The sequence below is a fragment of the Apteryx mantelli genome, chromosome 15 (genome assembly GCF_036417845.1).
Source record: "Apteryx mantelli isolate bAptMan1 chromosome 15, bAptMan1.hap1, whole genome shotgun sequence".
NCBI classification, from domain to species: domain Eukaryota; kingdom Metazoa; phylum Chordata; class Aves; order Apterygiformes; family Apterygidae; genus Apteryx; species Apteryx mantelli.
Window position 1 is genome coordinate 25,542,877 of NC_089992.1, and position 27,047 is coordinate 25,569,923.

Sequence of the window (27,047 nt, forward strand, 5' to 3'; positions counted from 1 at the left end):
AACTGTATGTTCCTGCAAGAATTACTTTAGGACCATTCTGGATACCAGGTCTCCACTTCTTGCAGCCAGAAATAAAGTGTTAACTTTCAGACCAACAACTCCTTCACTGAGCTGTGCTCAAGCTACTCCTACAATCTCAGCACGAGAGTACAGTGCGTTCTCCTTTTGGAACAGGGGACGCTCACCGGGATTCCTGAAATCAATACATGTTATTTTGGTATTTGTGCTACCACCTGTTTCGCAATACATGCTCTGATTAAGAGTTATGTTCTTCGGCCATGACAAGTGTGAAAAGCAGCAGCAGCACTGAAGGCACCATGCACAAAAGCAGCAATATGCAGGAAAAGGTCATGGGATACAAGCATCAAGTACTTCACTATGGGTAAATATCCCCACTCATTTCAAAGGAGGATTAATCACCACACCAGTGGAAAGCCTGTTTGTAAAGCAAACGTACTTAGCTTCCTCCACCACTTCCACTTCTGCCTGCGCTGTTATTGGTGCGTTGGAGTGCGCCCCCGTTGGATCATCAACATTCAGCTCCCCGTTGGTTGAGCTGACCACCTGAAACACAAAGGAATGCCCTGTTAATGAAGCCCCTGAAAGAGCACAGCTGCATGCGATATGCCTCCATCTGCCTGGACAAGGGATATTATAGCAATGGGAAGTCTGTGGAACAACTTCTGTTTGCTCCTGTCTCTCTACTCTTTCTTAGCAAGCTGTGGGATTCCTTGGATGCCTTTAAACCATGTGCTTGTTTCCAGCAGTCAATTGAAGAGACTAGTCTGCTCTGCCCCAAGCAGAACAGCAGGTAGGGGACTCCGTGCTCACTAGTTCACTCTGGTTCTGTACCAACACAGGTCTTCACAATGTCTTTGGGAGGCTACCCCACAGTGTGCTTTTCTTCCACTGGGATCTTAACAGGAAAAATCAGTGTGAAGACTAACTGACAGCCTTATACATACACAAACTGTATTATGCTGACTGTTTTCTCCTGACACCTTTAGAGCAGTCCTTCTAGAGACACTAACTTCTAGGACCCACGTTTTGACAGTTGAAGCATCTAGCACAGCACTGGCTGTAGACAGCAGGGACACTTCTTGGGAAGGTCAAGTGAACACCTGCATATAGAGGCACCAAGAAATCCCTAGGTGGCCTGTGAGGGACTTGGCCCTGTTGCCTGCCACTAGGGGGGGAAAGAACTCATTCCAGAACCCTCAACACCTCATTCCTTACACAGCCAGTTCCTGAAATGATTTCATTGCCCAAAGGTATTTATATGGTCTCTAATCTCCTTTTGCTTCACAGTTTACAGTATGGCTTACTTGAATGTTTTCATATAGGTACCCCCAGCTGTCAGGAGCCAGGGGTACATTACCCAGGAGAGCACATAATGTTCTGGATAATTCACGATCACTCTGCTGCAAGTGGGACTGCAACAGTGACCAACAAACAAGCCCGTATCAGACCAAAGTTCAGCCGGTCTTTCCACACTCCATCTGGAAGGTAGGACAGGCTTCTGCACATTGCTCTGAACACCTGCAGTTGCTCCTGAATCCAGAGCTGTAATGATGGGTGGTTCCACTCACACTCCACCTCTTTGCCTTTCTACAAGGTAAAAGGAGGTACCTCACATCCTGGAGTTCCAATCTTCAGGAGAGTTAGCAGCTGAGGTTGTAACTCTGATAACTGAGTCTGGGAAGCCCTATGGTCCATGCACATTTCAGGAGTCGAAGTGCTACCAGGTATTTCCTGGTGGCTCAGGATGACCTAACCACCAGAGATGAAGGGAAGGAAGCCAGAGAAGCAGCAGATCTTTAAGAGTTCTCACTGTTAAGTGCCTCTATACATATTTTTTTTGAAATCTTAAGTTCTACCAACAATTGCTGTTTCTGCAGAAATGAAAGTAGAACATGTCCCATGCTCAGTTTCTGCCAAGACAGGTCAGAAATAAGCTCACATGTTCTTCAGAGCTTTCCTCTCTAGTGATTACCCCATGGGTCCTCTTGATGTCCCCCTCTCAAACTCATTGACTGCACTGTAGCTCTATGCAGGCTCTCAGGACCCCCACACTTCCCACACAGCTTTGCTAAACACTAGCAGTTAATTGCACTATTCCCCGTGATCTTCCCACACTTTGAAAGCCTTTTGTAAAATGAAATTTAACAAGAAGCAGCTGAAGATTTTCCTTTTCTTTCTTTTTTTTTTTTTTTTTCATTCTGCCACTTTATTCTGATGTGGCAAATTCAACAGTTGCCTTAAAGGAAACAGTCACTTAAAACTACTGACTTCCCAAACGTTCGGTGTTAGCTGGGACATCTGCTGAGAAACCGTTTAAGTGTCCGTCATGCTGCAGTCGGAGCAGCCACGCACAGCAGAATATCTGCTGTTCCTGGCTGCAGATAAGCAGAATTTTAATGCTTTTAGTAGCATATACCTGCTTGGAAACTGCTCAGATAGGCAACCCTCACGATCAAATCCAGACTAGGACTGCTTTATTGCTGTAGCTATTCTGGCACAGCGCTGTTCTTGGGGAGACATGGCTCACGCTCATTTTGCATGATTAAACTATTCCCTGTATGTAAAACAACACCAATAAAAACACCCATTCTGAAGCTACTGAGAGCTGGATTCTCTACCGTCTGCTCTTGTCTGAGATCAGAGCCTGCTGGCAAGAGGGGCACTTCCAGGGTAAATGGCACAACAGAGCAGAGCGTTTCCAGCCAGGAAAGGGAACCTTTAGCAGCATGGCGCTTACTGAAAATACCTCTCCTCTGTCGCATTCTGCTTGGAATTGGATCCTGCAGAACAGAGCGATTTCACCCAGCAACTGGCATTCAGAGTAACACCATGACGTGTGCTTTTTGAGCAGTGAGAAACAGCAACTTGTACTGCACACCTCAAAGGAAAGCACAGGGCTCCACATGGCTTCAAATGAGGATGCGTATACAAGACAGTATTCAGCTTTTTCCAAGCATTTGGTCTCATAATAGTGTAGTAGTCTCTTAAGACACATTCAGGTAGCACTTTTTCCTCAAGCTGTTGCCACTTGCAATGAATGCACAATAAACTAGACTATAGTGAAAGATGCATATACTGCTCCAGAGAACTCCAGAAAATAAGATTTCCTGTCTCCTCTGTTCAGCTTTGTCCCACTCCAGGCATTAGTTCCCATTTCACCAGAGCCAGTTTTCAAAGTCATACTAGGATTGTGTCTGACACTAGAGCCAGCTCTCACAGGCAAACTCTTTGGCAGACCAAAAAGCTCACCTTGCCAGCAATGTTAGGCAGCTCTCATTTACTTGAATAACTCTTGCACCTTCCCTCTGGTATTTCAAGCCATCTTACCCTGGCAGTAGTGCAAGAAACGCCCCTAGCGAGGCTGAACGACAGCCAGAGGCAGGTATGTTTTCATAAGCAGAAGCAGTCTCTTCAGGAATTTCAGAACTTATTTGTACTGGCACCTTTAATGCTGTCTGTCACTGTTGCTCATCCCCTGCTTCACCTTCTAGATGCAATCATCTAGCACTCACTGGTGATATACAGCTTGCAAACCACCATGCCCCTACACTTGTGCTGGTGCCGTTCACACTGACATTGGATCCAAAACTGAAATACAAACGCACTAGGGAGCAAGAGAACATGTTGTGACACTGTGCTGCATCAACACTTCAACATGTCTCCCCTCCATCTTGAGAGGGGAGTTGCTGTATAGCCTATTTGCACTGGCCATGCGCTGTGCCCTTCTCCAGTCTGACACCCCTAGATTTCCATTAGGCAGGAGGCACTCAACCAGCAACTCGCCTGTCAAGCCTGAACTGGAACAGCAAAACTATTTCTCTAACCTTTCTGGGTTTTGTATGCAACAGGCCCCATCTCAGTTGCCTCTTACCACTCAAGAGCATCCCTGAGGGGGGTGCTTTATAGACCAGATGGGCTGATACACACTACTTTCTGTGTTCAATTTGACAACCAAACAAATCTGAGATCAAAACAGCTCTCAGAGGAAAAGCTTTGCTGAAGAGGTAACAGCAATTATGTTACCAGTCACAGCTTGGGTTCCACAAAACTGTGGCTTGAGCATTAGGCACAGGACAGGGCCAAACCAGCCTGTGAAATTGCCTTCCTGATCACTAATGTTGTAACTGCAATTCAAGGAGACTTCTGGGGATTTTAGACAGATTCTTACATCAAAGTTGTACAAGTCAGAGGGAAAAGGTACCTGTACTGATCCTCCATGCCGATCTGCAGCCAAGTGAGATGTCAAGTACGAGGTATTCGTCTGCCGGTTTGGCTGGATCTCCCACTCTCCTCGGCGATCTGATGGTGCCTGCTCGCAAATTCAGAAGCATGATAGAAAGAGAGGAGAGGGCACAGGGTGAGTCAGGTGTAGAAATGAAAGCATGGTTGTTAGTGAGTTAGTTTTTCTGCAAAAAGCAAGGCATTTAAACATTTAGCTAGGGTAAAATTTTGCTTTACCAAGTGCACCTCATACTTCACTTTAGTGGTGTCTGCAGCAATCCACTGCAGGAGTAGATTTCTTCTCCTCTATCTGACGAATGGAGAGAAAGCTCATATCTATTCAGGAAGTTATTTCACTACACGGCTTCATTTCCATGTTTTTCAGCATAGAAACAAACATACTAACAACATGTTTAAACAGCTCTGTCAGGTCACACATCAGAGCTCTTCACATGGCAGCAGGATCGGATACACAATTTGACTTCCCTAAGATACGTATTTTTGGCTCAAATTTGCAACATAAAACAAAGCCACATTTTATTTCACCAAAAGCCGGTTCCACACACTGATTCATCTGTACAGTGCAGAAAGAAACATCTACCCCACCTACTTGACTGGAGTGAGAGTTGTTTTTTTTTTTTTCCTGGTTTTGTTTTGCTGGAAAAAAGCACAGTAGATGAACTTGCTGTAATAGTTTCTTCTTCAACCAAAATAGATGCAAACTTTATGCAACGCAATTATTAGAACAATATATTGAATGCAAAACAAGTGTGCTACACATGGGGAAAAAAAATCCTGAATTTATCTATATGGAATGTTCCTTTTGCGCTTTTCATGGAGTAATTCATTCAGCTAGGAAGCAGAGACCCTGAAACAGGTTTTAGGAAAGCAGATACAAACTACATCTAACAACTTGTCACACTTCCCAGCTTTTTGCCAAAATTCATGTTCTTTCTGCCCAAAGCTAATGTACTTTTTCTGAGATAAGAACTAGCTATAAAATACAAGGAAACACACTTGTGATGAACGCCCTTTTCGAAATGAATTTTGCTTTTCAGCAAAGCTGCTTTAAGAACAGAATAGCAGAGGGAATACTCTGGTAGAGCAATGAGCCCTGAGTAATCAAAATGCCTCAAAGGTTTTTGCAGTATGTTGAATGATACCCAAGTAGAGACGCACAGGAGCATGACCACCAAAACCAGTCACAGAGCAGTGATCAGCTCTTGTCCTTGACAAAGAGCTGCATTTACTTTTGGCCATTTGACAATGAGACCTATGCATCTCAGCTCACTCAACCAAATCGCATGGTTTCCACTCACAGTTTTTTCAGGGGGAGGAGGAGGCGATCCAGGCCAACCTTTTGAGCTTGCCCAGTCTCTACTGGAACAGAAGGTACCCATCCAAGTATGTATCTGAAGCCAGGAGGCTGTTGGCCTGACTTTTGAACCTTGGGCAGTCTGAGAAACCTTCTCTTGTGGTCTCAGATATGTCAGTCCCCACAATAAAAGGTAAGTTGTTCACATGCAGTGCTTCCCGCTTCATGGAGAACAAGATGGAGCTTTTTATAGATCACAGAGTCACATTACACCTCAATGCCTCTTTCACCACATAAAAACAGCAATTCTTAATTCAATGAATTGTTGGCAGAATTCATCTGGAATATGAATTGGTAGGTCTAAACCCAAGAGACTGAACTCTCAGATGTTTTAAGACTAGAAGATTTATCTTTCCTTTGAACTGGTTTTATGTTTGGAGTTACTAGTCGCAGTGAGCCATACAGAAGGTCCTGATCAATCCCAGCAGGGATGCTGTTCCCTGCCCTACTGACTGTTTCTGTAGAGGTTCTGTTATGCCTCACATCACCATGCAGGTCATCCCTGACACTCGCCTGTACATGCTTCATTCTCCTGCATCCTCTCTCCATGGGAAGAATCATGCACATTTGATCTGTTTTATCAGAAAATCCACCTTGCACTTGCATGTTAAGCTTCTTATAGGTCACCCAGCACTGAGGAGATAACCCCTCCAGCATTCACCTTCCTAAGACCAATAAGCATCTCAGCACGGCTAAACATAACTGGTCAGCCAAAGGAATGCACCTGCTTCCTAAGACCAGGAAGCATAGGACAAACAGGCAGTTCTGTGTTAGGCCAACAGGAGAGGATGTAGCGAGGCCTAAAGCAACTGATAGGACACGTTCATTCGTGACACGTCAGCATACAAAAGCTATCTCCCACATATAAATGACCTATATGGCACCATACAAAAAGATTTAAGCAAATGTTTCAAAGTCGAAGCACAAATTTGAAAGAAGAGAGGGCAGGGAAGCAGAATCCCCATAGTGCACACACCTGGCAGGAGGGATGCTGAACGGAGACACTAGTCATGGAACTGGCCAGCACAAACAAGCTTTAATCCAGCCAGAGAGCAGGAAACAAGAGGCTCAAGCAAGTAAACTTTAAGTTATCAGCAGTAAAGCTGAATTAGCTAATCAAAGAGAGGAGTCCAGGCCCTGCCTTTCTGCAGCACTGCTCTGTGTTACTCCCTGCAGCCATGGAGGATGAGCCCGAGCCCTGGCCAGGGCAAGAGAGAAGCTACCGTGCTCAATGTCACAGCCCAGTCTGCGTATAAAAGACAGCAAGTGGCTACACACGGGAGAAGGACTCTGGAACCTTTGAATAAAGTTGTCTATCACTAACTAGAAGTTGCTGCTGAACTAGAACAGGAGCATTTGCAAAAGGAAGCAGGATAAGAAAGAAGTCTGCTCACGTTTATAAAGCATTCGATATCATTCCCTCTGCAAGTGACCCTTGACTCCCTCCCAGAGTGCTCCATGGTGCAGTCCTCCCTTCCAAGCAGTCAACAAATCTAATACATGGGTAATATCTCCCTAGAGCTGGTCTTGTCCAGGCTTCGTCCTATTTAATCTTCCTCATGTTCTTCCTGTCAGCCTGATAGGCTGCTTGTATTTTTTCTGCTTGGTAACATTCAGGGAAATTACTGGAGAAGAATTTCCCTTAGATTACATTTTGATTGCTTCAAGTCACAAAATTATGAACAGCTGCAGAATTTACATGAAGATTTTAAAAGCTAGTAGAAGACAGATCTTGAGCACTGTTCCTTACAGAGCACTATGCCATCAGGCACTTGGCCACCCCAGGTGATGAAGTAGAACCGTGCTGCACCAACATTAGGAGAAGCACACTTCAGCCTAGGAGCCTGGAAGCTGTTTCTGGGAGAGGCTTTCGAAGCCACAAGAATCAGATCTTTGTCTTTTGGCTCTACACCCAAGTACCTGATAAACTTTTAGAAGCAGGTTTGAGCTGAGCAGCCTGAAGAGCAACCCAAACGATGACACTGAGCAAGTGATGCCCGTGAATTTGAGAACGTCGCGGTCCTGTTAACTCTCATCACCTTCCTACTAGTCACCAAATGACAGGACAAGACTAGCATCTGAAGAGAGAGAGGGTAGGGCTCACCAATCTTTGCTAGATAGTAAGTATCTTTGTTTACTAGAGGAAAAGGCTACAAAAAGTAGATCACTCTTGTGTCAGTGTCTTTACTGGGAAACCAAGTATTATAAAAGAAAGTCTGCAGTTATTACACTAGGGAACAGAAATACAGCAATTAACTCTGGAGATCAAGGTGGTCACTTGACCCAAATCCATATCTCCATCCACTGCCCTAGAAGTTTATTTTTTCTACTTTTTTCTGCATAGAAATGGTTTGCACAACATTTAAAAGGAACAACCCTTGGAAGAGAATTATTTGTGCTTTTGCAAGAAGAAACTGATTTTCAGTGCATATTGGGAATATTAAATAATTCAGCATCCTAAACAATGTTTAGGTGAAAAAAAAATTATAAAAGCTGCCATGCAATATAGCATCAAGATTATCTGAGAGGCTCAGAAGAACAAGGACTGAAGCTGTCTGAATAACATTTTTTTCTGCTATGTACTGTAACTTGTGAATTAACATGCTTGAAAATGAAGCCAGGCATCACTGTCAGTTAAAGGAAACAAGATGCCTTGTATGTACATAGCACGAAGGTCTGTTGTCAAGAGCGGACAACAAGAAACTGCCACCCAAAAAGGGGTTAATGCATTAATCAGGCAATATATTAAAGCAGATTATTTTAATAGTACTCACATACCAGTCCACACTAATAAGCATGCATAAATACAGTACTGCACACAAGCTTCAAACAATCCAGCTTCCTACAAGCAACACATCTAATGAGGGATATTCATTCAGATTTTAGCTGACGGCTTTAGATGTATTCTAGTCTATATTAGCTGCTCTATCACTCCGAGCCCAGCTGTGTGGAACAAGGAAAGCCGAGCCTAGACAGGTTATTACATCTCACACTTGATTCTGCAACCACAAAACCAAGCTCGCGTGAGAACAGAGACAGCAGACAAGGCGCTAGAACGGCACACAGCAGTTAGAGGAGCAGAGCGAGCCCAGAACCACTCACTGGGAAGTAAGAGCACCAACAGCTCTAACTAGGAGCCAGCAGTTGGAGATCTACTGAACTTCTGATCAGTTCTGTTAATACAGAAAATCCAAACTCTCAACACCAACAAATATTACAACTAGACAGGAAAAAATGGGGAAATTCAGAAACTGGCAGTTCATCCAGACCATGATGCCCAGCCTCCCCAGAGGACCCTACACTGGCAACGCTTTATGCTGCGTGATTTGCTCACAGCAGACACTCGGGAAGTGAACTTGACACCCTGTGCTGGATATACTGTGCGTACAAAGGACAAACACATCCTTATTACGGCTGTGTGGTCCATGGAAGGTGGCAACTGGGAGCAGGCTGCCACAGCCAGAACCGTTGCTCTACTCCACAGCCCATTTGCTAGGAGTAAAAGCAGCCAAAAAAAGGTTGTTGGCCAGATAGGTCATATAGTGTGACTAGGCTGGATAGTTAAGTTAAATAGTTTACCCACCAACTACAAAAGAATGACCCACTCCCTTTGGTTCACGATCCTGAGGAATTCCACTGGCAGATACAGTATTTCAGCAATTCGTCGTTTCAACAAAATTCCCCTCAAGTCGTAACCTTCCTAAATTAAACAGGGAACATGCTTGCCATGAACAAGGCAAGAATCAGCCCTGGCTCTCTCTAAGGCACGGCCTTCGGCACAGGGTTTCTAGTTCTCCAGACCGAGAGGAATTGAGAGAGGCACTATCGATGCAATAGTGCCAAAGCAACGGGGAGCAACACACCTGATTGCGGTGGGCCTGCTGCGATGGTCGATCCCTATGCACGTGGCTGTCTCTTGTTACTGCAGATGTCCCGGAATCTATGTGAACAGATCCCACTGGAGTAGGCTGGAAAATAAGGTGTTTGTTACGTTGAAGCCAATGTCTGAGACGCCACTCTCTCAACACACGCATGCACAAGCATAACTTGTCAGGTTAGTTCACATTGTGCAGAAAATATAGGAACACAACCAAAACACTGCTCAAAGGCACTGACAGCAACCTAGGATAATTATAGCAAATGCTATAAAAACCTCGTGATTTGATGGGTTGCTGGACACCAGCACCTAACATCTTGTGGAAAGCTGAATTTAAAAGAATACAGTTAAGTATCTGGTATCATTGTCAGATCACGCTTCAGTGTGTCTCAAATGAGATGATTACAACTGCAAATACACAGATTTCTTTTCCTCATCTCATTGTCTTCCTACTTTTAAAAACTACACTTGCATAGAAACAGGATGTGCTAAAATTGAAGCTTCATCTGCTGTATTCTCACCTAAGTCATAATCTCTGCTCACAACATCAAAATCTCCATAGCAACCACTGCAGTTGTCAGCAATCGCAAGCTTGTCTTACAACAGGCTTTTTATCAATTGCCTTTGTAATTAAACAAGAATGAGGAGAAAAATCATGATTTACAAAGGGAATGATTACTTATTAAAGCGAACTGTTTGGGGCAAAGTAAACATTGGTAATGCTATATATAGCTCAGACACTAAATCACCAGCAACCATACCAAGTTTAGCACCGAAGACATTTGGTCTGGCACCAGTGACAATTATTTACAGATCTCTTTGCCATTGCTGGTGTGTAGTGATGGGCTATTAGCATGAAGGCTATCATCAGAACAACACAAAACGCAAGTGACAGGCTGGGCGCCATGGACACAAATCACACAGGCAGCCACCAGAAGAGCTTTAGACATCTCCCTCAGATTTCCCCATGACAGCTCTCTTGGCTAAGGTCTCCTTGAATATAAATGGCTTTTGACAACAGAAGCAACATGTCAAGATCACATGTTCCATCTAGTGTCATGGAACTGCTAAATGGAGCTTGGATACTCCCAGATTTCCTTGCCACGCACTTTCTTTATAGCTGGCAGAGCCTCTGGAGTAGGGTAAGCACCAGGATCATTTGAGCTCAGAATGGGTTTGCTGTTACTGTTTGCTGAGCATCCTTCAGAGCCTTGCTAAGATCTCCTGTACTTCTGTATGAGAACTCGACCATTACAGGGATCTTCCGCCATTCGGTGCAGAGGTAGCAAGTACGCTCTCCTGTTGCAAAATGATGTCTTTAGATATTGATTATAAAGGTCTCAAATCCTGTGCTAGACGAGAGAAAGTTAATTCTCACCATGTTCACTGCCACAGCTGGTAAAATAAGGTTTGAGTGCCCCACCAGAGCAAGCTCAAAGAGGTGGGAAGGGGCCTTCTGCCACTTAAGGAATCATCAAGGCACTGCAAGAACCCCTTGAACACAACATCAGGACATCTCACTAATGAAGAGCCCATGTTAGCTAGATAACAGAAGTGAATAATTTGACCCTGAGCTCGCTGGCATTAAACGAGATTATTAGGAGCAAACAAAGAGCCAGGTGGCTGGGAAGCAGGACACGGAAGGCAAGGCACTGCGTTTCTGCAAGAACAACTTACAATTGGCCTGCCAACCCAGTCATAGGCATAGTCAAAGGTGTAGCCTTTCTTTTCAAACAGCTCTGTGAAGATGGTTCGCAAGTAATCGTAGTCTGGTCTCTCAAAGAAGTCTAATCGCCGAACATAACGGAGGTATGTGGCCATCTCCTCTGTTGGAAAAGGGGAAAAAAGAAGCAGCATCAGTTCAGTGTAAGGCACAACTGACACACTGGAAAAATTTAGCTTCCCACTGGAAACATTTAGCTTTTCAAATAACTCCAAATGGGCCTACCCACAGCAACAGGCAAGACTCGCTCTCTAGCGCTCGAAGTTGGACCAGGGGCCGGGTCCCCCAGTGGTGTGAATTGTCCAGGCTCCACTAACTTCAGCTGAGCCTTGCAGATTTATGTAACCTGAGGCTATCCAACAAGTCTTTACCCTTCTAAGTGACCTACCTGTCAGTCTTTTATTGCTACATGAATCTCACTGAGCTCTCTAGAGCCCTTCTGCCCTGCCCAAAGTCTAAGAATAGTCTGCTTTTACTCTGATCTTCTGAGTTGCTATAAAACAAGGCCTGTGCTGTATCATCCAGCATCGCACAGAGAACTGTCTGGGCTGCCAGTGCTGCCTATGGCTTTTCTTTAAAATGGACTGGTTTTAATAACGGCCCACAACACTGATCAATTCAAATGCTTCTCAAACAAAGCGGGAAGTTCCACATCTGCTCCGGAGAGCTGCTGCTCCACCTCGAACCTGAATTCCAAGGCCAGTTGTATTATACACACTTGTATAAACACGAACACTGAAACACGTTGCACAATAAATGCCAACTCACTGAACCTGCCGACAGGATGCTGATGCATGTGTCTGCTCTCACAGACACTTCAAACAGCCACAGTGATTTCATCTGAATTTTGTGGACAAACACAACCCTACAGCTCTATAGCCAGCTGGAGAAGGAAAGCAGGAGAGGTTCTCGGTGTGCTTGGTCGTGGCACCCCAGAGCTCCTGTGGCAGCTAGGGTCTGGCTGCACAGAGCGCTGCATGAGAACACCTCCTGCCAGGAAGCAAACACGTTGCTCGCTTATGTTATGGAAACTAAAGCTCTGTCTGAAAGTTGAGCTGAAGCAATGCAATGAAATCCAAATTCAGAATGATCTCTGAGCTGGCCCAGTGGCGCTACTTCAGTTGTATACTCAAAGCAAGGCTTTGAAGGTGAGGCTCAAACATGAACATGCCTCCTGCACATGTAACTGTTCGTTGTTGAGCTAATGAACTGAGAACAAGCTCATTTCCTGCCCCTTTCCAGCTCTCCTTTGGCTCATATCTATGCCAAGGCAGGACTTATGTTATGTTTGAGCTCAGTAGGAGGTGCGAGTCTGTGTACTGCAGTAATAATGACACATCAGCATGGTTTTTGCCTTTAACTGACAAAAGTAAGGACAGCATTGCTTAGTGATACTGGACTTTTCCAACGGCTCACAGTTTGCATGTCACACGGAGGAAGGGAAAAAAAAGAAAAAAAGAAAAAAGGAAAAGAGGAAAGGTAATTCCCCCTTCCCGCTGTTATCTCTGAAAGGTGGAGGACCAACAGGTTTCAGGCCAGCAAGGAAAAGAAGCAACTTCTTCATCTCCCTTCAGCCCAGGCCTGTGCAGGTGACAGAGCTCTGAGAAAGCAGTAGTGGGGAAAGGAAGAAACGTGAAAGAGAGCAAAAGAGGAGAACAGCCATTCAGTGACAGGACAGCTGTCCTGTTCTGCTTCAGACTAGGTGGATTTTGGATGCAAATGCATCTGGGGAATTAGTACACCTTGAGTGAACAACATCCACTTCCAGGCCTGCTGCCCCTCACACTGGGAAAGAGCCAACAGACAGAACGGTTCCTACAAGAGCGGGGCTGTTATGGGACAATAGACCTGTTGTTGCTCCAACCTTACTTGTGTTGATTTACTTCTGTGATTACAGGAACCTGGGTGCTCTCCCTGATGCCAGGATACCCACTTCCTAGACAGAACACCAAGACCCTCTCCGTGAAGGCTACACGGTACCTGGGGAGGGCTTTAACTTTGTGCTCTGCTCTCCTAGCTCCCAGGTGGACTTTTGTTTAACTGCAGAAAAGATGTCAGGTTCAGCTATAAACACATCTTTAATAATGCACTCCTTAAAATCATTCTCAGAAAGTGGAATTCAGTGACAGACACATCATCACATCTAAGCTGGCCACCTAAAATTTTAACATCTGGGAAACATTCCAAATGGAAAAGAATGAACTCAATAGATCCAGCATGGTCACTCGAGAGGAGAAAAAACAACAAGGCACTCTTTCAGAAAGAAGCCAAAAAGAAAAGTGGGAACATGAGGAACTTGAGCAATGTTCATCCTCCTCAGTGAGAAGAGTTATGCTTATCATAAGCCACGGTCACAGGCTCTTGGGCCCCACTAATACATAGCAGCAGCTCCAGATTTTGCCAGCTACAGGAACAACATAACAGATATATATCATCCAAATATGTTCTGCCAGATGAGCTCAAAACAGTCATATTTAACAGGGTATATTCAGTCTCCAACAGTTACACTGGACTGCAATAATCCCATCAGGACTTACCTGGAAAGTTCTCACAGAGAACTTCAACCGGAGTGTTTCTCTTTGTGTCCCCAATCTTCTGATACCTCTCTTTTAAGGTGTCAGCCTGTAGGGAACAAAGACAAAACACAATTGTGAAGAAAGAGTTCAGTCATGAGATAAATGGCATGCTGTATGGGAAGAAAGAAAAAGGTATTCAGTACTGATTCTGGGTGGTATCAAACGATGTTACTTGTAACTATACTGCGTCTTAGACAACATTACTGTATTACCCTGTTGCAATTCTCACTAAACATTTTACATGCTATCAGCAAAGAATATCCAGCAATGCACTCAAAACATCTTCAGTACTTGAAAGGAAGCATAAGTGTTAGTGTTTTACAAAGCTATCTTACCAGCACAGTCATGAAGAGTGTACAGGAAGCTTTCATGGGGCAAGAAAATGAAGCTGCATTTATTATGACTGCACATCAGTATTCTGACACCAGTACAGAACAGTCCTAGGATTAGAGTCATCAGCCAACCACGGCACCTTTGTAAGCAACTGTAAAATTAGATAAACTGTGACTGCAACTTGGGCATGTTGAGTTTTTGCTCTACTGCATGTAACAGAACGCCACCACATAGTCAAGTAACTAGTCTACATCAGAGTCACACTTCTCCCAAATCCTATGTTACTGTAAAATGAACTTCTCCTTTCACTCACAAAGTGTCTACCACCTAGACAACACTGATTAAACAGCTGGCCATCAAGAAAAATGAAGCAATTTTCAGTTACAGATTTCCAACTTAAATCCCTCCTGAAGAAGAGAACTCTGCTCCAATCGGTATCTCAAGAACAGGTTTTTATTGCCTCCGTTTCAGATTATTCCAGTTAGACCTGCAAGCAGCATAGGCATTATAAGACATTTTCTCAAAACTTTAGCACTGACAGTATAGACCAAGAGTGGAAGCAGAAGAAGCCTGGAAGAGTGAAGATACCATACGCTAGAGCAAGCTGAAGAGTTCGTGTTTGTTCTGGAGGTAAAGAAATGCAGGACTTCAAGGGGCAGCCAACTAATTCTTACTAAGTTCACCACTGATCTGAGGAAATTTTGTAGAGGCTCACTAAAACCTGGAATTTATTTAAAACAGAGGAATTCAACTAAACCAGAAAGAGAATATGTAATAGAACAACACACTCACTCAAGCAGTTACTGTAGGATGTGAACTTAAAGTAGGGGAGATTTTAATTTCTTTCAGAATCATTTTCATGCTTGAAAAAAAGCCCTTCTGTGCTTTTATGAATTTTCACCAACATTTCTGGCACGTATCTGATAAGGCTTAAGTGGTGCTAACGCTGGATAGCTGTGACAAAGCAGATTAACAAGTTACGTCATGCAAACCACTGTCACTGACCACAGAAGTCCTCTGCTGAAGAGGCTGCCAGCCCCAGGCTTGTCTACTTTTTCCAAGAGTCCCAACAGGTCTAACAGGAGTTATTGTCTTCATTCAGAAACCTCCTCCTATCCTGATCATATTCGATCCCTTTGCTCACCGCAATTCCAAAGGTGAACACAGTAGCTTAATCACCAGGAAAGTGATGGGGAAGCGCAGATGCAACTTCCAGCAGGCTCAGAGCCAGCACACGACTTATTACTAGTTAATTCAGCTGACGGATGTTAGCTTCAGTTGCTGTAACTCAATTGCTCGCAGTCCTCCCCATTGTGCGTGACATTTCATAAACTTATAACCCAGAATTAAGCCCTGAGTGTCCAGTGTGTCTGGAGGGAAGCCAAGCTTAATACTTCCGCCAGAAAAACATTTTTCCAAGCTAAAGTCCATCTGCCCATCTAAAACCATCAAGCTGCTCCCATTATAAACACACTCAGAGATGCGGCTGGGGAATTGTGTGCCATAACTGGAATTTCATAAACAACCGTTGCGCTCCAGTCACACTCCAGCTCAGGGCAGGTTCATGTCTCAGCTAAGCTGCTCCAACAGCTCAACAGCACTCACTTTGCAGTCCCTGCCCCAGTCGTCCATCTGCCTCTGCTGTATCCTGGAACTGGGTCTTCTTTCCAGTTATACCGATTTAGCTAAGCCAACAGTAACTTGAAGTGAAAGGTAACATACTTCTACTTAAAATCTTTTCTGTAGGCAAAGCTAACTCTTGTTGTTAGCCTTAAGGACACAAAGGAGAGAACACCTTCTGTTTGGATTTTATAAACTTTCCCTCACCAGATTCATATTTGGGCAAAGAAGAAGAATGAAAAGTTTCAAAGGGCAAAATCTAAAACTCACACCTACCTTCAATCCTTGCCAGGGCAGGCTGCCTCGGAGGAAATACATAAACATATGGCCAAGGGCCTCCAAATCATCTCGACGACTTTGCTCTAAAACATGAGAGGTCACAAATTATTGCTGCTGCAGTGGAAATGGATCCAATCAGTAGCCAGACTTATTTTCAAGATAAAGTTATTACAGGAAAGTTCTTTTGCTGGCTGTAGCTCAGACCTTGGGCAAAAATACCTAAAACTGGCTACTACAAACATAAAATGCATAAATAAAAGATCAGCTAGAAGACATGTGGCAATATAGGTAATATAAGTAGATTCAAGAGGTACTGCCCAGCATTAGGTAGACGTTATAAGAGACGGAAGTATTAATAGCACAGGAACAGAGTAGTTCCCCAGTTGTTCTCAGGACTGCCAGTACCAATGGTACAATGGTGATGTTGTGCTGGATTATATTATTTCCTCCGAAATACATAGGAACAGACAGAAGCCACACTTGCAGCCAGCTGCTGGGAACTACCATGCTGCATCATGCCAACCCTTTTCCAGTTGCTTCTGTAGCTCATCACAGCAGAACAGATTAAAAATAGATCCTTTTAGCACTGCTTTTCCTTGTAAAACACTTGCTGCTGTTGCCAGGCAGATGTTACAATTATAAATGAGGGGAAAAAAAAGGGGCCTTGTCTCAAGCCAACAGAAAAGTATCCTTAAAATAATCTACCAAAATGTAGCCCACACTATCAAAAATCCTGAGGGACCATGCAAGAGGGGACAATGAATCTGGGGCACAACACGGGTTTGCCGCTGTGCCAGGGTGCATCATGCGTTTCCGTTTTCACTCAAAGCAGGCTGCCCTGGCAGCAAGGTGAAACCACTGCTTGCTGAATGACCATTACACAAGCAGTCTTAACAGTTCCTTAACAGCACAGGGACCCCAGAAGCAGTATTTTACTATCTCTGGCTTCCTCTCACATTTCAGAAAAGCATTTACAGAGAACATTAGAACGCTGCAGCTCCAACCCTTTTCTCAGGACGGAACAGACTTGGGTTAAACAAGCTTGGAGACTGATTTGGCACTATTTCTCTCGTCCAAATCTCCACCTGCAGGCAGATAACGTGTTTAGAACCCGCAGTACGGAGCAAATCTAGTTGCGCAGCCCACATGCCAAAACAAACTGGGCGAGAGCTGTCCCTGATGCTGCATAATTTGCAAGAGGAGAAAAAGGCAGTGTTTTTGCACAGCATGACTCTTCTTCAAAATTAGCAACAAATGTAGCTCTCAAAACAGTCTGGAGGTAGAGAACACTCAACAGAAGGGAATTAAGATGACAGCTCCTGCATGTTGCAGTGATACAGCTGTAAAAAAGAGGATGAACTTGGTAATTTAGTGCAATGATGTAGATAAACTTCCCAGGAAGAGAGTTGAGAGCACTTGTCCTTCAGAAAAATTATAATCAAACTCCTTTACCTTTTTCAGTCCTGAAATGAGGAGGACAGATTAGTCTGCTAGCAGAAAGCCAGCAACAGAGATATAGGACAACAGTCTTTGCTGGACACCTGCCTTTTTATAGTGAAGTGGCCAACTACACCTGAACTGCCCTCACCAGCAAAGCACCAGCACCATGAAAGACCTCAGGGCAGAACCCAACCTTCCCTTCTCAAATGCACCTTGGTCCTGGGTCCTGTGTCCTCGTTACACCAGGGACCACACTTCTCCACGTTGGACACAGCACCCACCCAAAACAAGCTCTTTTCCTAAGCAAGTCATGAGAGCTACGAAGCCTGCAGGTAAAGGGGCCCTAAAGAATGCACACAGTATAGTTCGAAGAAGGTGATAATCTTCATCTTCCCACCTGCTGAAATGAGGACAGTCATCCCATTTGAAGGAAACATGCCAACATAGTCATGTCTGTGGTTCTTCGGTGGGGAACGTAAAGGTTACTCACCAGTAGGTGGTGGCAGTGCAGTGCCCATTGGATACTCCCACCCCGCTGAGCACATCACCAGCACTTTCCAAGCCTTTTTAAAGACCCGTTCCCACTGCAGCTTTTCCTTTCCTCCACCCATTTCTGACTCTTCATAAGGTTTTCCAAAAATATAAATTGGGTCCATCCCTTCTAACTGCCCAAAGAGAGAGCCTTCTAAGAGACCTGAAAGCCAGCAGCACCCTTGGTCTTATAGCTGAGAGGCTACACAAAGAATATTCCTCATCTTACTACTCTTATGACTTTAAGTGCACATAAACATTTAATAAGGTTTTTTGCCTTTTAGCCACAGAAATGTAATTTTCTATCATGAAAGAGGGATGCAAGGCAGTGAGGGGAGGAGATGGAGGACAGGGGTTTAAAATTAGTTAAACCATTAAAGAAAACCATTTATCACTTTCTCCTACCAATTATCAGGTCAGGGAACATTCAGCTATAACACCTGAAACTGGAAGGTACCGGTGCACAGAGCTTTGCTATAAAAAGCTATTTGGTCACCACTGAGTATAGCAATTACTGCTTGCCTATTTGCCTTTTATCAGTACAGGGTTGCTACCAGTTGTTTAGTTCCTAATAAAAACTATAGTTACGAGGCTTCCAGTTCCAACGGTTCAGCTGTCTCAACTCCTCCTCCTCCAAAAAGAAAGAAAAGAAAATCCTCACAACTGTGGATGGCATCACCACACTGAACACTTTACAAGTAGCTTCAAGGGCACTAGACAGCTATAAGCCAAGCTACAGCCAGAGCTCTGCAGTACAAAGCACAGCAAGCTTGCGTCAACCAAACAGACCTTTGCCGAGATGAGTGTTGATGGACATGTATCTTGCTGTTCCAGTTAAGCTCTTGTGTTCCCTGTAAGGTATGTGTTTTTTGGTTTCAGGATCAATGTACTCCTTCGCCAATCCAAAGTCTATGATGTGAATGACGTGCTCTTTCTTATTGCCTTGCCGTCCAATAAGGAAGTTCTCTGGCTTGACATCTCGGTAGATGAGGTTCTTTGAATGCACATACTCCATTCGAGATATCTGCAAAATTACGAGGGAAAAGTTATTCACAGACTGCCTATCGTACGCCCTTGGCTAACGATGCAGCAAGGTTTCGCTAGTCCATCACAAAGTCTCCTGAAACTGCTCAGTGCTGGCTAACTCTTAAGATATTCTGTAAGAAATGCAATAACAGATGGAGCAAACTGAGGCAGAAGTTGCAATCTGAGCCGGGTCACATGCCCTGATACAGAGCTGGAAGAGGAATTTGTCATCCCCCCTTTCTCCAGCTACCACACTGTGCTCCCTCACTTTATCTGAAAGAAATATGGAAAGGCTGTTTTTGAAATGTTACCAACAGAACACAGTTCTTGGAAGGATTCCACAAAGAATTGCAGCAGCCTTTTTGTATTGATTTTAAACATACTAAACCGGTTACCAAGAGCTCTTCCCTTGCCCACAGCCTTCCCTTGTTGCTCTGTGTCTTACCACCTTCCTCCCTCAACCCATATGTTATCTTAGACATGCCAGATTCTTCATGGAGGGGGATTTTGGGCAGGCAGAAGCCTTACGGTCCTCAATAATGATGAAAAATAATAATAAAGATCATCAGTTGTCAACTAGAAATAGCAGGAATATTTTTCAGACTTTGACCAACTTTATTCTGAAGCTACAACTGAGAAGGGAAGTAAAAGGGCAGGAACCCCACCTCTGAGGTGAGGAATGGCCACTTCCCCTCTAACAATGCACCTTATTCAGATGCTCAACGTTTATATTATTTTTGAAAACAAACATGCTGCCAGTGAAGTTAGAGTAAGTCTGCAAGAAGTTCTCATTTGTGTTATTACTTTATTAGATGATTCCAACTGAAAGTAATTAACAATTTCATTTACTTCATTACCTTTTTACGTGCTTTTTATACTTTAATTTGAAACATGTCGATTCCCATTTATGGCTGTCTAGGTCCATGGCTGCCCTACATGCCGTAGGAAACCTTTTTTTGGCAAGAAGCTTCCTTAGAAAGGCTATTAAATCTACCCATCTGCATTCAGGCTTTTAACATCATAAAAACTATAGGAAAGCCCTCACAGACTCCAGATTTTATATTGATGAGTTTCTATCCATATAGGTTACTGCTGCACCATTGTAGAGGACGATGGAGCAGAAATTTTCTGATGAAGAGCATGTTGGAAGGAAAGAAGAAAGAGACTATCTAACAATACAGTGTTTATCCTAGTGGATAATGCATGGAGACCAAAAAACTTCTGCTGATCAGAAAAACAGCAAGTCAGCAAGTTGTCCTCCACACAAACAAGGGTTTCACGCTCTTGCAGCTCTGCACTGCTTCCTGCAGTGGCGTGAACCTAACTCCAGCCTCCGGTATTTCATACGTGCTGCCTCTACTCCAAATGTGAGTGCTCAAAACCATCTGAAACCTCAAGTTCCCTTCTACAAAATGGCAAACGGACCTCAGGGTCTGAGCTTATCAGCCACAGGCTGGTCGTCTCCCCAGGGAGCTCCCCATGGGGGCATCGCTTGTTCCTGAGCAGTTCTGCGCAGCCAGTACTGGCTGTATGGCTCCGCACCTCCCGGAGCTGGGCAGGGGGGAGCATACGTGCTTCTGGACCACTAGCGGGTGACACCATATTAAGCTAGCTGATCCCCAAGCAGAGCAGCTGCCGAGACAACATTAATCCAGCATCAGTCCTTCAACCTGGACAGCTTACTTCAACCGTGAGCTTTGCTCAGCTGAGACACCACGACTGTTGTTTGGTTTCTCACTCTGAATCCAGACACATACTTAGCTGTCAAATCCAGGTCTCTCTTTCTTTACAGCTCTTGGAGCTATGCCTGGTTAAAAGCTTCACGTGCTCAGGTCTAACAGCCAGAGTGCCATTTCGGGTACCTAAGTATGTTTGCCCAGACAAAACAAACGAGGCTCTTTAATGCTGGAGACAGTGAAATCAGAGCCTCATCCCTGCAACGGTATTTGGGATTACTCCATCCTGCTCCCAGAGGTTTAGTAGACATCTTAATTTTAAGAAAAACCTCAGATTTGCCCTTGACAAACATCAAGAGGGAAAAATAAGGCTAGTGATCAGGCTTCTATACGCTATTCATCCCTGCTGCATTTCCACCACTTGGAAAGAACTAAAGGGCAGGAGGGGACAGCTCTCCTTAAAAATAAGAAGTGCTAACCAGGGAGGGCAGGAGATAGGAAAAAATGGACTGCAGCTGCCTCAGAGCTGGCAAATAAGACTGTTCAAAGGCTCTTCAAAGAAGCTCACAGCACGTGTTGCAATTCCCCTCCCCTCTCATTTTAAGTAGTGATTTTTTTCAACGCATTGAGAAAATGGGTTTCACAGCTAACAGCCATTATTTCCAATCAATTATAGGATGAAGCAGAACAGAACAGATGCTACGCACTTTGGCCATTTGTCACGCGTTGAATCACCTACATGACACATCAGCAGATTGGAAGACAAAAAGGTATGTCAGGAGGCAATTCAAGTTAAGATGCAACCCTTAAAATTGGAACAAAGGATTTCCTAGCCTCTCCACACATAACAAGCTTTCAAACAAAGCCTGACTGGCTTATTTGACAATTACACAGATGTGCAATTGCCAACAGCAATTGCACATCTGTGAAAAAAGCATAATTTTTTGCTTACAAACTCATGGCAAGTCTCACTGGCCAAGACAACACAGAGTCTGGAAAGCCAAGACGTCAGATGAAGCACCACACTCCAGCAGCATTTGGAGATATTTACCTGCCTTGTTTGCTGCCAGTTCTTTCATATTCCTTTTTCTTTATTTGCACATGGCTGGATACTACCTGATCTGCCTGAACACTGTGCGCAGCCAGCAATGGCTGACACAGGCTCTCCAAGTCAGAGAGATGTTTCCTTGAAGTAGCCTCCCTGCTTTTCTCAGCTTGACAGGATGCTTGCCCTGCTTATGTCTCCCAGCTCTACCAGCAAAGGGGACCTGGTGGCTACAGGTGCTGCATCTCCCTTCCAGCCTTGCTGCCTGAAAAGGCTCCAGGAAAGCAGTGTGGCGTGACCCTCAGCCTGATTTGTACCCATCACGCAGCTGAAGGACGAGAGGTCAGGGCAGAAGGTAAGACAGTTCTGTGTTCCCACTCAGAGACGCGCTGGGTGCAAAGGCATGGGTGCCAAGAGATGGGCGCTCGAACCATGGGCTCTTCTGTCTGCACAATAATTCTTCTGCACACACTATGAGGAGCTTGCGCTAACTGTTGGAACTGTTCCTACACTGGAAAACAGTGACTGTGAAGCAATGTTAACACCTGCTCTGTTATTTTAACAATAATAAGAACAGACTAAGGCATTTTATCATAGGGCACAGGAACACTAACAGTGCATGGGAGATTCTACTTGCGAATCAAAGCACGATTTCCATGGCCATGGCTGTCTGAGTTACTCAGGGCTTCATCTTCAGAGCCACAGATCTCAATTTTGGATGTCAGGAGAACAGCCGGGGAGGAGATGGGGAGAGCATGTCCTGCCACACAGCAGGAACACTGTTGCTCATCCTTTTCAGCCTTCCCTCCTAAGGAAAACAGGGCTGGATTGGGAAAGGAAGAGTCTACTGCCTGGAGAAAAGGCAAAGGAGAGTCTAGAGCTGGCTGAGAAATCACAGGATGTTTATGACATTTAATCAGATGCTAAAGAAACCCATGCCTTTTTTCCACCCTCTCCTGTCAAGGAAACAACTGCAATAATCCAAACCTTTTCTCCAAAAAGGTAACTCCTAAGGATCTGATCTTGCTGGCAATCCTGTCTCCAGGCACCTCTGATAAATCTGAACCCTTCTCCCACAAGTCACCCGCCTGAATGCAGATCAGACGAGCAGGATTAAAAATTCTTCCCATTTAAAGGTTGTTTTCGTGGCTCTTACACAAGATGGTCACAGGTCTAACTCCGAAGTCAAACTTTTCACCACGACTTGGTCTAGATTGCAGCCAGAGACCAAGTATTTGCACAGCACCTGACACAACAGGTCTTGAACTCAACTGGCTTTGACAACAAGCACTTGCAGCAAGGGTGGAAATGACAGTGTTCATGATAAACTTGAGCTGTCAGCACAGCATCATACACGTTGGACCTGGCCCAGAGTGAAAAATGGGAAGACGGAATAAAAAGCATTTTCCTCAATGCAATCACTGAGTCAGCTCGGCAAAGCTGTAACATTTGTAGCAATTTTTTGGCTTTGGGGACTGGCATTAGTGAACCCATTTTTGATTTCCAAGCTTTTTCTTAGTTTAGGGATGTTAGACACTCAGTCTGTTCCAGCTGCACATGGAGGATGAAGGAAGCAATTCCAGGCTGATGCTCTTAACAGAGCAATATAAAGCATCAGAGATGCACAAGTTACAGGAGCAACAGAGCTGAAAAATTTCCACTGGGGAAGAAAAAAGCAGAAGACTGCTTCTACATAGGTTTTTTCACCCAGAGGTATACAAGAAGCGCGAAACACCACATTAGACGAAGAAAAAGAGCATGTCTGACTCTACCAGGCTGTATTTGATAATCGAGTGCCGCAGCTCTGAACACAACACATGCTTACCAGAAAAACATGCAAGTCTAGTGACAAACCCGAAGCCTGCATGTCTCATCCTCCCACTGAGACAGACTTTCTTACTGTGTCATCTAATTTGAAGATACTCCAAAATGGGTTCTCCCTCTTCCTTGAAGATTCATCATCATCAAGACTCCATCTCCCTCAGCCAGGGAGGGAAAACTGCATGTTTAAATTCTCCCATAAACAAGCTACGCTGCTTAAAAAAAAACATATTTGTTTCTCCTAGATGCCTCTTCTAACATCTGTAGAGTTCAAGGGTCCACCTCAGCCTTGAGGGGCTGCTACCTATCAAGCTAAATAAAAACAGCCAAGCATGTATGCTTATTAGAAAAACATCTTTTGGGGATGTCTGGGTAAAAATTGACCACTTGACACACAAAAAAAGTAAATCAAGCACCACCGCAAGGAGGACACACTGGTTATGTCCCACCAGCTAAGGAGCAGCACGTCTTTATTGCTGAAAACCAGTGCAGGGAAGAACGGCTTGCTCCCTTCTTCCAGACCTGCTGCCGGCATTGCTGCTCCACATGCACCAAAACACCTGCAGCAGGTCTCGCCGTCCTCCCGCTCCGGAGAGGGGATTGAGCCCGAGGCAGGAGAGGCAGCACAAAAGCAACTCCCAGCATTGGGGTCGCCTGGGAACTGCCAGCACCACATGCTGCATCGCTTCTCTAAGCGGCCTCCTGGACAAATAGCAGTGCTTTACCTTTGGGTGGTCTTCCCGGGCTAAAAAATAAATCTGCCCCCTTTTTGGCAAGAACAGAACCGGAGCAGCACTGCTCTGTGAAACACTATATTGCCCCTCACTTCCTACCGCAGGGCCCTTTTCTCTGCTGTCTGAGGGTCCTGGGCCTTTCACATTTTGGGGAGTCTCCCAGATATTAACTTCTTTAACAGGCATCTCGCGCATCAGAGGAGAACACCACTGCTTGTGCAATGCACTGAAGCCTGGCAGCAAAGTTTTATGCCTCCTCACCACTGAGATGAGAATTACAGCGGCTTAAGCAGGCTCGGCTGGTCAAAAACGACAGCAAAACACACTTTATGGAGGTAATACCATTGAATCTGACAGTTCAGCTTTCCTTCCTTTACGTGTCTCATATATCGGAGTGTGGCACAGTAACTAATGGTTCAGTGAAAGAAATAAGATAAATCCAAGGCAGCTTCCCTCAAAGCCTTGTGGTTTTAGCAAAGGGTTCTCATTCCAGCTGTGCAGTAAGAGCCAACCCCTTTGGAAAACAGGCTGCAGAGGGCCAGCTGAGCCCTTTTCCCAGGAAACTTCCCGGGGCGGAGATGGGGCATAGCTAAAGATGCTAAATCTGTCTCTTTAAATGCATATGCTCCAAGCTATATTCTTCCCGAAAAGATCGGCAAGGTCCTAAAACATCTCTTCATGTAAAAAAGAGAAGCACTGCCTATAGATAATATCAACTCCATTTGCAATTGCCTTTGCTGTCTCCATACACCACCCACTATCTGGCAAGCTGGGAATAGTTAAGCATCTGTCTTTCAAATAGGTATCACTGTCTGGATCTTGTGACTTTGGCCTGCCAACTCACCAGCAGATGATGCTGGTGAAGACTGGAGCCCAACTGCAGCCCTAGGGGGCTGTGTCAGTCTTGATTTCCCCAGCAGGCTTGCTGGAATAAAATTATTCCTACAAGCATTAGGAAACTTAGTTAACGCAACAGTAGGAGATGCAAGTCTGTCAAATTCACTGACTGGAGTTCTTACAACCCAGTTTTGCCCTATATTATACACATGCACCTAAATGTGTATCTACATGGGTTTTCTGTTCCCACTGTTTATGAGAGACTATGAGTTATTTAAGTACTTACTGAAAAGCTGCAACAAATGGTAAGACTATTTCTGGAGTGCATCTTTACAACCAAAAGGAAATACAAAGTACATCCAAGCTTTGCAGTCTCATGCCACTTGATTTACTCAACAACGAGACTATAAATTGGTTTTCCACTGAGCAAGGGACACTCAAAGCCACACTCAAAGCCACACAAACCTGGGCTGCTCCGCTGCAGGAGCACAGCTTCAGGAACCCAATGCCAGGCCAGTGTTGTTCAAACTTCTGCATTTGTGGCCTCGGTTTTCCCTTTGAGACTCTGCTATAGCAGACCACAGGCTGAAAACCAGTGAGCCAAACTGAAACAACAGTAGACTGGCACTACCCAACCGCGGGTGTTCACTCACCATATTTAATATTTCCTGTTTTCATGTAGCTCACTTTGAACACAAACACAAATCAAAGCTATGGCTTTCAGCTTGCTTTCCTTAGGCAAAAAGAGACTTCTCTAATGCTGCCCACAGAATTGTTAGTTTTCTAAACCATCGGCCAATTTCAATCAAATTTGACCAAGGCTGAGACCTCAAATTCACACAAGTCTTGTGAAGATCAGTGGGCTGGGCACAGAAGACCCTCATGCTGGTACTGCGGTGGAGGTGAGCTCAGCTCCCACCATCTTGAGGGGTTGGAGTCCATGAGCACCCTGGTAGCACCAAACCAGCAAAACCAGGAGGAGTGCAGGAGTGTGCTCTACTTGTGTGTCCTGGGGACCGGGGAAGGAGGGAGATGTTTTGGGGGTGACCAAGCAGAGGGAGGGAGTTGGGGTAGGTATCGGGGCAGGGAGCGTAGGGGACACAGGACACAAATCTGTGAGAACCCAGGCTTTGCTGGGTCTGCTACTCAAGGAGCAAGTTTGCTCTGAGCATAATTTGACCTTTCCTTCCTGAGCAAGAATTTTTCCTCAAATCTGATGGAAGGAGATTCTCTCTCAAACCAACAGACACCCTTGAACCTTGCACTGTAGTAACCCGACCCCGCAGGGGCCCTAAACCAGGACTGACATAAATACAAGTCGTCGTCGTGAAGCTGCCTGGCAGAGCCTTGCCAGCTCTGTTACTCACCAGCTGGATGGCTATCATTAATACCGTCTTCAAAGTGAACGTCCTATCACAGAGGTCAAATAAATCTTCCAAGCTCGGACCAAGCAGTTCTAGTACCATGGCGTTGTACTTTCCACACGGTCCAAAGTAATACACCTGGGGAAGGCCTTCAGCTGGAAGAATACGAAAAAAATTGCAGTCAGTCAGCAGAACAACATTAATACCCTTCCTCCTGGGCGTAGATCTTTCACTGTGCAGTGCCTTAATTTTCATCTCTCAAGTGTCCTTTCTGTTTGATCTTGCACAGCCAACAAATAGGTTTCAGCATGTATTGTGAATGAACCAAAGGCCAAATCACGACCACATGAAAGCATCTCTGGCACTGGCAGCATAAACACTGGGACTTTACATAACAAGACACGCAGCTCCCCGTGTCGCACTAAACACGAGGCAGAGCGCAACCCCAAACATGGGCTGTTACTAGTTTGAGCAGCCAGGAAGATGTTAGCCCTTCCAGAGAACGATGCATGTCCAAGAAAGGGCTGCTTCTTAAACCAAGATAATAT

At 44.8% G+C, this 27,047-nt stretch overlaps 1 protein-coding gene across 2 annotated transcripts in view; it reads right to left on the reverse strand.

Moving 5' to 3' along the window:
- Nucleotides 1-27,047, reverse strand: part of CSNK1G1 (casein kinase 1 gamma 1) — a 124,153-nt gene that overhangs the window by 11,057 nt on the left and 86,049 nt on the right. For both annotated transcript variants that reach the window (XM_067305902.1, XM_067305903.1), the window contains exons 6-13: nt 26,503-26,654; nt 18,786-19,020; nt 16,023-16,108; nt 13,755-13,839; nt 11,172-11,320; nt 9,481-9,585; nt 4,223-4,330; nt 458-564 (exon numbers count right to left, since the gene is read on the reverse strand). In XM_067305902.1, the coding sequence (XP_067162003.1) occupies nt 458-564; nt 4,223-4,330; nt 9,481-9,585; nt 11,172-11,320; nt 13,755-13,839; nt 16,023-16,108; nt 18,786-19,020; nt 26,503-26,654 (1,027 nt within the window). The remainder of the gene's footprint in view (nt 1-457; nt 565-4,222; nt 4,331-9,480; nt 9,586-11,171; nt 11,321-13,754; nt 13,840-16,022; nt 16,109-18,785; nt 19,021-26,502; nt 26,655-27,047) is intronic.